General features: G+C 34.9%; 1 protein-coding gene across 1 annotated transcript; it reads right to left on the minus strand.

Annotated features, from left to right (window-relative positions):
• Positions 1–632: 632 nt before the first annotated feature.
• LOC107859138 (two-pore potassium channel 3) lies at positions 633–9,239 on the minus strand. The gene is made up of 2 exons (XM_016704046.2): positions 7,942–9,239; positions 633–1,227 (listed from the first exon to the last, which is right to left on the minus strand). Exons 1-2 carry the CDS (start codon positions 9,045–9,047, stop codon positions 1,080–1,082), a joined length of 1,254 nt encoding a protein of 417 aa, XP_016559532.1. The 5' UTR covers positions 9,048–9,239; the 3' UTR covers positions 633–1,079.
• Positions 9,240–13,128: the final 3,889 nt, after the last annotated feature.

Genomic DNA, 13,128 nt, shown 5'->3' on the forward strand with positions numbered 1-13,128 from the left:
ATTTAAAGTTAATCATCTTTTACATAGTTTTTACAATCGATCAAATTAAAATGTCTGAAAAGAGTTATTTTTGACTCCATAATGTAAGACTTAATCATTATATGCTAGAAATATATGCATATGTAACTTTACCATAAATATTGGCGTAGTATTCAGATTTCGGATGAATAAGGAAGTGGAAAATGTACAAGACAAGAAGGGTGATTTGCACTTTTGCTCCTATATTACACTGACATTAATTTTTGTCCTTCGAGATAAATAATTTTTTCCAACATAAATTTATCTTTTCACATCATAATATCCCACAAGTTAAACTCCGCACCCTTAAATTACTTACGTTCCCAAATTGAAATGAGGGGATTTCATCCTTTTCTTTTTTCTTGTAATGGACTTAAATAGCTGTCAGTTCATAAAAAGGAAAAAAAAAAGACAACCATGTAATATACGTACAACCAATGTATAACTATGTAATATGTACAATTAGCTAGCGGTTATAAATATTTTTGGTCGAACAACAACATGTCTGACATAATTAATTTTAGGTGAATCAATTCAATTCATCCCAAATAGAGGGAAAAAGGTCTAAAAACGCTCTTTTAACAGTTGATATCATCTTATGTGAAACCTCAATATCCATTAAAAAAATGACACATTATATAAATGATTTTCCAAAATCCATTTTTACAAAAATAATTAGTGTATCATACTGAGAATATCATTTCTCTCTAAGATTACTTATCATATAAGTAGTTATTTACAAATATATATATATATATATATATATTTTTGTTTTTTTTTGCTTCAAAATTTTGTAAGGTTTCCACCAATGAGGCATTTCCAAAATTTTCCATTCTTGATCCAAAACTCTGGCATTTTTAGGACTTAGACTTCTCTCTCTCTGCAAAGGATGGAGCAACCTTCCCATGAAAATTAGGGAACTCTAACTATACAATTTCTTCAGCAGGCCACATCTAGCCAAGACATTTTTCTTTGCCCTGTCCAGTAGCCAATCCGACAACGCACCAAATTCGACGCTTTCTCCTAACACCTAATGTCTAACAAGGCACCAAATACGACGTTTAATGGTGGTGTTCCATTAGATCGCCGAGAGTAATCCTGCCACAGTTGCCACTGTCCAGCCGTTCAAACTGTTTGCAAATCTGCAGTACATCTTTCTCTGTGATCTTCCCCATTTCTTTCAGTTTGTATATCACATACTCTGATTTACTGCAACCACATATTAAGGGGCAAAATCAACATCACATGTCCTAATGCAAATGCAGGCACAGTTCCAGTAGGCACATGTATGCAAACTTCCAGTAGGCGCAATTCAATAATTAAGTTGTACTAGCAAAAACATTAAGCTAGAAACAAATATGATAGTTGATCAAAAAACGAATAAGCAGATTAAACGACAAACTGCAGAAGCAAGATAACGTTGTGTCTTGGATAGAGACTGAAAGATGAGGCACAACGGAACCTCTATGGCATGTCTTGGATAGAGACAGAAAGATGAAGCACAAAGGAACCTCTATGGCATATAAGCCGTGACCCATAAGTGAAGAAGAATAAGAACGCCGATAGATAATAGATAAGGTTCAGTCTAAAATCCCCTCGACTCATTCAGCTTCAAAGCAAGCCAGTTAAACCAGATACTGTTACATATTTAAATTTGCTATCCAAAATACCCACAGGCGACTATCTATCAAAATCCAAATTAGAAATGCTTGCATCGTAGGTCATACACTCAAGTTTTTGTGCAACATTTCAGGGTTATGATCAGAAAGGTTACATTACTTACAAGGTTGCATATTCGAAAAACCAGATGGCAAATTGGAACCTTGAGTGATCAAAAAGTGGTTAATTCGCGTGCACCTTGACTATTCCACAGGTACTTCATTACTTCCCGCCAGTACAAGTACCAGTAACCCTACCTACTAAGGTAATCACCTAGTGTCTTTTATCTTTGCTGGGATTTGAACCTTTGTCTCCAAGGTTTGCACCCACTTCATTAACCACAAGTCGACACCCTTAGTGTAATCCTTGCAATTATATAGAGGTACACACTCTCGTTGCTCTCATGATTGGGTTAGACAAATAAGCTACCTTAGCTCCCGTGCACCGCTTCACAGAAGGGCGTAAAAATCATGGACAAATTAAACCCACACAAATGTCCATGGCAGTCACTGAGAAATAGGATTCAGACAATTTTTCAATCCAAGTTAAAACTGAAAGGTCGAATGTTCCAGTTAAATTCAAGAGATGAAAAAAGCAAAATCAACGATTTCTTACCACTTCAATCACTAAAGAATAGTCTGGGTTTGTATGTCACGAAAACTTTGTATTTAACTTTAGGCGTGTAAGGCCACTCCAAGGACAGGATATGCAACTAAATAATTTTTATGCTAACAATTTTATTCATAAACAGTACCAAGTAGGTACAAAATGTACAGTAATAGCAAGGACGTATCCTCCCCTAAAATTTTAAAGGGTTTAACAAGTCCAAAGTATGCGTCATGCTATTTATAAACTTTCCCCTAACAACACCAATCTAACTTTGCTATACACCTGGATTTTACATATGAAATATGGTATTTTTCCCTTCAAAACATCTGTTGTTCCTTTCTAGGCAGTCGGCAGACTGTCCACGTAACATACTCCCTCCATTTCCTATTACTTGGCCCCTGTTGACCTGGCACACCCTTTTAAAAAATTTAATTAGACGTGTATTTTACTAAACTAACCTTATTAATGATGCTTTAGAACTCTAAATTTGACTACTACCACTTCATTTAGTCATTTAATACTTAGGGCAGAAAGGGAAAAATATAATAAAAGTCTCTTGATTTCATAAATTGGAATTAAATTGAAACAACAATGTTTAGTATGGGGGCCAAGTAATATGACACGCAGGGAGTATAAAGGTTACCCTTTTCCATGGATGTTAATAACTTTAAACTAAATAAAGTTACTAGGATTCTGCCAAAATTGATGAGTAATGTGCATGAAGAATATTACAGACCTTTAGAATGTAGTTGCAAATTTGCTCAAATTAGTAGGTAAAATGATTCATTGACCATCTATTCAAGTATTACTTGACTCGAGATAGTATACATCAAGTGGTTAGGTTACTGGAACTTTTTTACTTGGACACAGGTCAGAAATCAATCTGGCAAGTCCTGGAACGAGTAAGATGGATCCCCAAGTCCTAAATATTCTTAACCTGGGAGAAGCAAAACAAACCCACACTCATCCAGCTAATTAACTAGATCACATTCATTACAAACCAAAACTAACTTATAACACTACTGCTGAAAGCCTGAAACCATTGCTACGGGTGTTGTGTGAATAATTGCTTTGTTCAAAAGCTAGTGAGTTCAGAATAAACCCATGAAGATAGATAAGGATTAGCATGTCAACCTTATCCCAGATATGAGAGTTTGCAAGTATTCAAAAAGACTCAGACCTAAGACAAGAAACACATTTAAGTTGTTAGCCTAACAATGTTGCGTAAATTTTACTGAACAATGCTCCCAGAATTTTAAGATAACCTCAACAAGCAATTTCAGAATTAAACAAATGTTATTCTTAGATAACACTTGTTTTCTCTCGAGTTAAAGATAGTAGATTATTGAGTTAGAAATACTCTTACTAACCGGTATGCTGCACTAGTAAGCCCCTTTAGTATGAAACGTATTCTTTTTTTCGAGTGTCTTTTTTCCTTTTGAGAAAATACTGTGTAAGGTGAGGTGCCTTACTATTTGCTTTTTGCGGATGATGTAGTCTTGATTGATGAGACATGTCATGGATTTAACGCTAAATTGGAGGTTTGGAGGCAAACCCTTAAGTCCAAAGGGTATAGGTTGAGTAGGTCCAAGATATTAAGTGTAAGTTCAGCGAGGTATCTCATGAGTCCGATGTGGTTGTTAAGCTTGATGCTCATTCCATCCAAAAGAGAGAGTTTCAAGCATCTGAGGTCTATGATTCATGCTTCAGGGGAATAGAGAGATTGACGAAGATGTCACTCGCGGGATTGGGGTAGGGTGGATGAAATGGAGGCTCGCCCCGGAATTTTGTGAGAAAAAGGTATATCCTAAACTTAAGGGCAAGTTCTACGGAGTGATGGTTAGACCGGTTTTGTTATATGGGGTAGAGTGTTGGCTTGTCAAGAAGGCCCACATCCAAAAGATGAAGGTGGCGAAGATGAGAATGCTTCGGTGGATGTGTGGTTGTACTAGGAAAGATAGGATTAGAAATGTGGTTATCCGATATAAGGTGGGAGTGTCTTCCGAGGACGCCAAGATGAGGGAAGCGAGGTTGAGATGGTTCGGACATGTGATGAGGAGGGGCACGGATGCCCAAGTACGGAGGTGTGAGCAGCGGTTGGCTAGGGATGGATTCAAGCGAGGTAGAGGTAGACCGAAAGAGATATTGCAGGAAGGTGATTAGACATGACATGGAACAACTTCAGCTTACCGAGGACATGACCCTAGATAGGAAGTTGTGGAGGAGGCGGATTAGGGTAGAAGGTTAGTATTATTTCAAGATGTGGTATCGTTTGTTGTATTACTTGGTGAATCTTGTCCATGGTACTATTGGGTATGGTGATTTCAATTGTATACTGGGTATGTTGGTGGTAGTGGTGGTGGTGATTTCAATTGTATCTTGTCCTTTTACTATTCCTTGTCTAGACTGTTTTATCTTGAGCCGGGGATTTATCGGAAACAGCTCCTGAGGTAGTGGTATGGGTTGTGTACACTTACCCTCCCCAGACCCCACTTAGTGGGGATATACTGGGTATGTTGTTGTAGAAATAGTAAAACACTGTGTAACATATTCTTAAAAGCAACGAAAGCTACAGTACAATTGGGGTCCATATTCGGTGCAGCATTATACCATGGAAATGTAACTGCAGAGCATAGTAAAAATCATTTTCATTATAGTTGAAAGAACTTTCAGTCACAGCAGACAAGTCTTGGTATTACTCCCCCAGGGAATATTTAGCCTAACTTTGCACAGAGGAAAGTTAGCCTAACTTTCCACAAAGGAAAGGCTGCCTAACTTTAGAAAAATTTAATGTGTGAGGAGGATATCATGATTGCTTGTGATCAGGGAGGACCGATGTTGATGGACGAGGGTATCGTGATTACTTTTTAGCTCACTTTCTCTCCAAACACACTCTTTCTTCACCAAGAACACCCATCAACACTAGCTCAGACATTCAGTAGAGATGTTTTAAAACAAAAGCAAGCAAACAAAACCCAACCATCTTCTCTATATTTTTTGAATTCTGTAGCACAGAGTGCTTGGAGTTGGAGTTGGAGTAGCAAAAGGCTTCTGATGAAGAACACAATCTTTTCTGAAAATTATTTGTAGCTTGCAGTTAGGCTCTGATGACGAAGACAGTACGGAAACAGTGCAGGGGTGTTGAAGACTAAAAAGGAAAAAGGAAATGAAAAAAGGGGGTTAATCCCTTAAATCATTTGATGTAATCTGGACCATCAAATGTTTCTCATATTTTATTAATTTTTTGCTCTTCATGCGTACCAACTTTTGGGGGGAAACGCACCAGCCATGTGGTGAAATCATGTGACATTAGCTATGGATATATATAGGGTGTATAAGGTTTCTCGCAAAGATAAGGTGTGTAAAGGGGATTTATGTGCAAGTTGAGGGACTAGTTGGATGCATTAAGCCAAAAAAGGAAGGAATTTCAAGGATTGAAGATGCAAACTACGAGGTACGACTAATTTGAAAGGTGCTATATTCAGATACATAGTGTTGAATTAATGATAATATATCACATGCTGTGAGGTATATCTCTATTAAATCTTGCTTGCTTTCGTTGTCATGTTAAGGCCTTTTATTGAATTTTAAGAGCTAAAATTCACATACCAACGATTTTTGTTTTTAAATTCTGATGCCAATATTTGAAATTGCTGGTGGCCATTTTTCTCTGAATATGTCCAAAAACTTAATTCATCAAATCACATTACAAATATTTATCATGTTATAATATAGATATCACGCCCGTGCCTTTAGTGACAAAATAAAAGCATACATGTTTCTTGTGGAAACAGACAGTGATCTAACAAGAGACAGGCTAGCAAGCATTCTATAGGTGTGTGCATAATTCTAACTCAAAATAACTTTCTAACAAGTGTTATACTCAAAATGATTGTAAGATTATTGGACAAATTTTCTTTTCGCTGGCTGTTATGTGTTATCCTCTTAACTTCCTAACCTGGTGCCTCTTTTAACCAGATTGTAGATCAATGTACTATGGAATGATTGCTGTTTCATCCTGAGAAAATTAAAATATACAATCGAGCTATTGATGAATGATGAATGTGTGCATTACTTTTGACTGGATAAAAAACTAAGAAACGCGGTGTTACAGAAAATGAGAGGAGGCATTACTGTTCGACACACTTCGATTGATGTTTTTGGGTCAAAACGGATGGTTTATGAGTTTATCCCTTTCAGAAGAAACCTCAATGATTGGGAAATTGAAGAATTTGGTTGTTGAGATTTCTTAACAGTTCCTCCTCTATCTTCATCCCCTGACTCCATCATATGGAAACTCTGCTACGAAGGACTATCCAGCTATGGTTCATATGGAAGGAAAGAAATACTAGAGTTTTAGAAAACCAAAAAGGAAATGTAGTTGATCTTAAACCAAAGCGCAAATGAACCAAATAAACAGAAATTGGAGGTGCAACAAAGTGGACTTCATCATCTCTATGTGCTATGTGCTATACCTTCTCTCTGAATTAGGTTAAACATTTTGCCTTGGTAATTTTGCATTTTCAAGGAAGACTATTTCCAAATGGACTAATGTGGATAAATTAAGTCAGACTGGATCTTGGCTGCCATGTACTGGCAATTTCACGAAATGATTAAAACACATGATGATTTCACGGTTCAGGTAACCATGTGTAATGTGTATAGATCTAATATGGTCTTATACACGTTTTTACTAAGATTCACTTCAATAATATCTTGCTACAAAGTGGATCGAGCACTATCGATGGGATAAGCTTGAACAGATCCGATCAAGCTCTAGTGCCTCTTTGATTATAAATTTTATTAGTTATGCTTATTAAGAAACTTCAAAAAAAATCACATCGAGAACAAAAACAGATCAAATCACTTGAGGAAAGAAATCTGCACTTAAAAATACCAGCTCTGTGGCCTGTGCTTCTTCGCTAACAAATAAATCCTTAGAGAAAAAAGTTGAACATGATCATCCTCTATTTCATTTGTTCCATCTATTTTGATGTTGAAGTATTCTCTTTTACTTGGAAAGAAGTTAATACATACTATACTGCTTGATTCTAATGAACGACCACCCTCTCTCAACATTGATTAGTTTCCTGTTTCAGCTGGTTTGAACAGCGAATTTCCCTATCATTTCTTGAATGTGAGAGAGAGTTCATCTATTGTACTACCCCCTGGATCCTGTACCCTAAGTGCGATGGTAGACAATAAATATCAGCGATAAAACCTGAAATGCATTCAAGTCTAAAAAATAAGGATCTTCTTGCATCCACTCATGGCTACTTCATTTACTCTACCCATTACAAATTAAGGGAAAAGGAAAACAATTCATATATGATAATTCCAAGAGATCCACAACCTGTCAGGTATCTGTGGTTTTCTGCCAAAATCGATTGAATGAACGGACTCATCCACAGGTTAATAACTATAGGTTCGAGTTGACAAATATGTTTGCTACAAAGCGGTCTTAACAGAAGCAAACAACTAAAGTCTAAGGACAAACTTAAACGACACAAAATCCAAATGCAAAGCCCAAGCATATATCCCATCCACAAATTCCTTAGAGTTTGACTATGGCAAGTATCAGCAAATAGAGTAAAAATTAATGAAAGTATTTTAAGATAAATAGCAATAACTTCAAAAGGAATAGAAAACTTTTACCTCACGAATCCATTATTATCGAGATCAGCAGCGAGAAATTGCGCAACAGTCATATCCTGATCAAGCACCCATTTTGCCATTCTCCGATGACGTTTATCTACTCTGGCCTCAGCTAAGTAAAGAAAGGCTCGAGCAACCGCAAGTGTAGACACAAGCAACCAAATGGATGCAAAAATACGACCAGTCATCGATTGGAATGCCCTATCACCATACCCGACAGTAGTAACCGACATAACAGACAAATAAAATGCATCTACCCACCCAAGCTTCTCAACAAAATGCATAACAGCAACCCCGATCCCAATACAAAGAACCACAACCCCCAATGCCAATGCCACCTTCATCCTTATCCTCATCCTCCCCTTCTTCACATCAATAATATAACTCCTAGCATCATGTGAAGTCCCACTTTTAATACCCCTCAACAAGTAATTCTCTTGCAAATCAAGGACATAACTAACCATCCCACTAAGCAAAATATCAATAAAACCAAAACCCACAAGCACAAACAAGATAGAGAAGAGTTTAGTAACAGTACTATCAGGAGTAATATCACCATAACCAATAGTACACATAGTAACAATACAAAAATACAAAGCATCAACAACAGGGTGCGTCTCAGTAGCCTTAAAATGATCCTTAAAAAAGGAATAAATCCCCACACCAAGCGTCAAGTAAAGCATCAAAAGCACAACCCCTTGTCCAACAATTGAGTTTTTCCCAAACTGCGGTGGCTTAGAATCAGTTGCATGATCAAAATCATTAATAACAGCCATAGCTGGTGCTGTTTTAGACCTATGAAGATTACTCTTAGTCCAAGAAGGGTAATTTGGGTCAAGCAACCAAGAATTCTGAGCATCAACTGGTATATCAAGATTCGCTGACGATGAGGAAGCATCAATAGCAGTGGCAGTAGCTGCAGCTTCAGCAGGACCAAAGATAATCCGTTCCTTGAGTTCAGAAGGGGTAAGGGGGAGAGGGGCAGAGGGTGGAATCGTAATTTCATCATGTTCCGGTAAAGGGCAAAGGGAGATTGGGGTAGGGGGGTAGGGGTGGGGTGAGGCTCTAGGGCTCAGATAGGAAGGGAGAAGGGGCTCTTTCTCCATGTGGGTTTCGCCGGAAAACGGCTAATTTGGCCGGAAAACGGCTGATTGTCCGGTCGGAGACAGTACAGATTTTCAGGTGTGATGCAAGTTTCTGGAAGCGTTGGACTTTATGGAATGGAACAGGAGAAAGAAGAGAAACAGGAAAGGTCTTGTTTGGCTACGGTATAACAAACAACGTATTTCAATTAGCACATTATAAAAAAGTTGCATTAATTAATCGATACACTAGTTAGAATTGTATTATAGATTAAAAAGCTTCTCAATTTATACTCGTTAAAAAAAAAAATCATATGTCTATGCCACATTACCATCCACATATAAAATGTTAGTACTTTTTTATTATATGACATTCCTTTCTTCTTGATGAAAGAGTTAAATAAAAAAAAATTATATTCAGTGATGTTGATTAATTTTTTCTGAACTCAATGAATGTTGATAGTTTTTCTAATTTTATGTTTAATCATCAAGTATTTTTAGATTTTTTGAAAATTTCGCTTTCAGAAAAGTAAATGACATTTAATATATTTTAATCATTAGAGAAACATGGATATAATTTTCTTTAATAATCTAAGTGAAAAGTTTATCATATAATGAAAAAAATTGAATAATTTGTACTCCTTTTACAAAATTTATTTAGTACCTTCCCAATGTCGAGAAATTCCAAAAACGTTAAACTAAATTCAGTAAAAACACTGATTTATTTTATTTAAATATTTTTAGAAATTTTTAATTTTACTGATCATATTTTTTTTTCAAATTGATAAAATTGTTTTGCAAAAAAATAAAAATAAAGAAGAAAGAAATGTCATATAATAAAAAAAATATAACATTTCACATGTGGATGATAATGTGGCATAGCCACGTGATTTTTTTTTATCTAGGTGGCATGCTTGGTGGAATTTCGTTAAGGGGAGGAGTATTTTTTAGCCAAATATTTAACAGAGGGGTATTTTTAAGCCAAAAAACTAGCGAGGAGTACTTTTGATCCATTTCAGATAGTTCAGGGGTATTTTTGATCCTTTTCCGAATTCCGTTAGAGGGAGGGGTATTTTTGAGTCAAAAATTTAAAGAGGAATATTTTTGAGTTATTTCAAATAATTGAAGGGTATTTTTGAATCTTTTTCGTTTTTTTTTTTTTATCTCTACTGAAATTTGAACCTAATAGACACCTCATATTTCTAATCCATGTTATTGATCACCAAATCAAAAAAGAAAATTATTTTAACATATACAAAAATTAATTTTAGAAAAAGATCACGAATTCAGGTGCATCCTAATTAACTCAATAAATTGGCCCTTGCACGACCATATTATAATGCTACGCACACCCGCTTGTCCTGTCAACTTCAAGGGGTGTTTTATTTCATTTTCTTGAAACCAACCTACCTTTCCTCATAAATTGATGAAAATGACAAAATGATACTATATAACTACTTTTAAATTTAATGCTTAATCTTTGGGACACTAGCTGTGAAGTTATGTTATAAATTATCTGATTGATATTTCAAGATTGTAGGGTAGAATAAATAGTACTATTTAGTTCATTTTTCTATTATTTTAGAAGAAATAAAAATAGTTGTAGTCAGGGGCGGATCCAGGATTTTCAGTGAGGGGGTTCAGTAGTACATATACGGACTAGTCGAAGGGGGTTCAACCTCTATTATTTATACATAAAAAAAAATAAAAATTTACTATGTAAAAATAGTACTCCCTCCGTCCCATTTTATGTTTCGCCATTTGACCGAGCACGGAGGTTAAGAAAAAATGGAAGACTTGGTAAAGTTTACCAAATTATCCTTTATCAAAAAATGTGTCAATATCTTTTTTTAAATTAAGTGGGACTAATAAGGGCAAAAGGGTAATTATGTCTTTAAAAAGTTGCCTAACAAGGAAAGACAACACTTATTTTGGGGACTAAAAAGGAAATGATGACACATAATTTGGGACGAAGAAAGTATAATTTTCCGACGAAGAGGGTTCGAATGAACCCCTGGAGTACATGTATATCCGCCACTGGTCGTAGTCACCTTCGAGTTATTTCTTGGGATGATGAGCAATTTCCTACCTGACTACATAAAACTAGCAGTCATTATTTATATGGATCTTCATATGGTAACTGCTTACTCTTAGTTGAATTTATATACATGATTTTAAGGATACGTGCATTGAGATAACTAAAAATGTTATTTTGTATACAAAATTTGCAACTTATTTTATCGTCAATATATATGAACAAGGTAATTAAAAAAATTACAAGCATGGAAATTAACATGAAAGAATAATGATTAGTCAAGTAAGCCTAAGTTACGGTGCTGATTGTTGGCAGTGTCATCAAAAGTTTAATATTATTATTTTAATACTAATAAGCAAGACGATGAGTAACAAAGCTTAAGCATAGAATCCAACATTGTATTGCTAGTGATCAGTGAGTCGAAAGTCAAACAACTTGCTAAGAAACGATCAGACTTCTTAACTTATCTCGATCTTATCTTGTCCGATCGTAATATTTTTGAAATTAGCTAACTTTGAAATTGATCAATTCTTCTTAACACGTATCACTTCATGATTCACCCACATATCTAGTTGATTCTTATATATCTCATAAAATAACAACTAAATCAACTCATAGTTAATTTAAGGTTTGCAAGGTAATTTACTTTAATCTCCCAAAAAGATGAAAAAATATCATATTCTACATTACATAATTTTATTTTTACCAACCAAACGCGACATTGGTGGTACCTCGCAGCCGTATATTTGAGGAAAAAGATGTTTGGTGCACTTTTCCCCATAAATTATTTATTTTTGGCACCCAAACACGGCCTTATGTACTGCTTTAATTTTGTCCATAATTATTTTGATTGAGTCATATGTTTTTGCGGCCACACTTTTGCCTTTTATCCCATTACAATCATCCTTCCTTCGTCACACTTTAGAAACACACGTAATAGTCACGCCCTATTACTTGCTCCCATCTACTTCGTCCGTTTCATTTTATGTGTCATCTTTTGATCGAACATAAAATTTAAGAAATAAGTAATAATTTTATACAGTTCACAAAATTACCTCTCTTAAAGATGTTTTGTTATTTACTTTTTATTGTCTTTTCTTATTAAGAGAGACTTAGTACCAATAAAATGAGAATGGTGCCATTAAATATTTACCAAATAAAAAAATGTGATATTCTTTTTGAGAGTAGTGCCATTACATATCTTGATTTTCTAAATCACAGTCACTTAAAATGGATTGGAGGGAGGGTGAGGGTATGTATTACACTGAGCGGCTTGTATTAAATTTGGATGTGTAAAATAAAATTAATTAAAAAAATTTAAAATATGTTTTTTTGGTTAATTTTAGGATACATATTTAGTTCAAATCAGGTCAATGTTTAATTAAGCTAAATTTTAGTAGGTTAAAATGGGTTGAGTTATTAAACAACGAGCCATTAACTCATCTAAATCTAACGAATTAGAGTAACGATATTTACATGATTAATTTTAGACTCTATTATTAGTCCCAACAAATTAAAATATGAGTTGAGTGAGGCGATAATGATTGATCCACATGGGATCAAGTCTTAATTAGTACTGTATTTATTTAGGGTTTTCATTATCTAAATCATTAAATCAAATGGGATAATACTGACATAGTTTAGCTGTCAACAGAAAAAGTGACTTAAAGGGTGCAAAAATAGACTAATTATTTCAATAAAATAATAATGTATTTGGCCTATTAAAGTACTAACACATTTTGCGATTGGCTCATTTTAAGAAATGTCAACTGTCTAAAACACATTAGTCAAATGTATTTTCTGCTAAATAATGCAACTGATTATAAATTGTAAATTTGATGATTGATGTATGTACCATATTTGGTGATGTGTGAATATTTTATACTCAATTCATTGTATTTATGTGAAGGTATTATCAAGAGCCAAATGCTTTTATTGACTATAAATTTCAGCCTTAATTTAAATTGTTTAAACCAATAGTTATGTTGATTTATTATACTTTATATATTTGTTATTCTCACACTATGAACCCTGAATTAGGACAGAGGAGCAATAATTAGGGTCCCTCCA

Source organism: Capsicum annuum, chromosome 2, assembly GCF_002878395.1.
Source record: "Capsicum annuum cultivar UCD-10X-F1 chromosome 2, UCD10Xv1.1, whole genome shotgun sequence".
Taxonomy (NCBI): domain Eukaryota; kingdom Viridiplantae; phylum Streptophyta; class Magnoliopsida; order Solanales; family Solanaceae; genus Capsicum; species Capsicum annuum.

What these genes read in the sequence shown, in the direction of transcription:
- LOC107859138 (XM_016704046.2), bottom strand. Translation starts at nt 9,047, where the DNA reads ATGGAGAAAGAGCCCCTTCTCCCTTCCTATCTGAGCCCTAGAGCCTCA. An exon ending in GATAATAATGGATTCGTGAG is followed by an intron (nt 1,228 to 7,941) that starts GTAAAAGTTTTC and finishes ATGTGGTTGCAG; the next exon opens with TAAATCAGAGTATGTGATAT.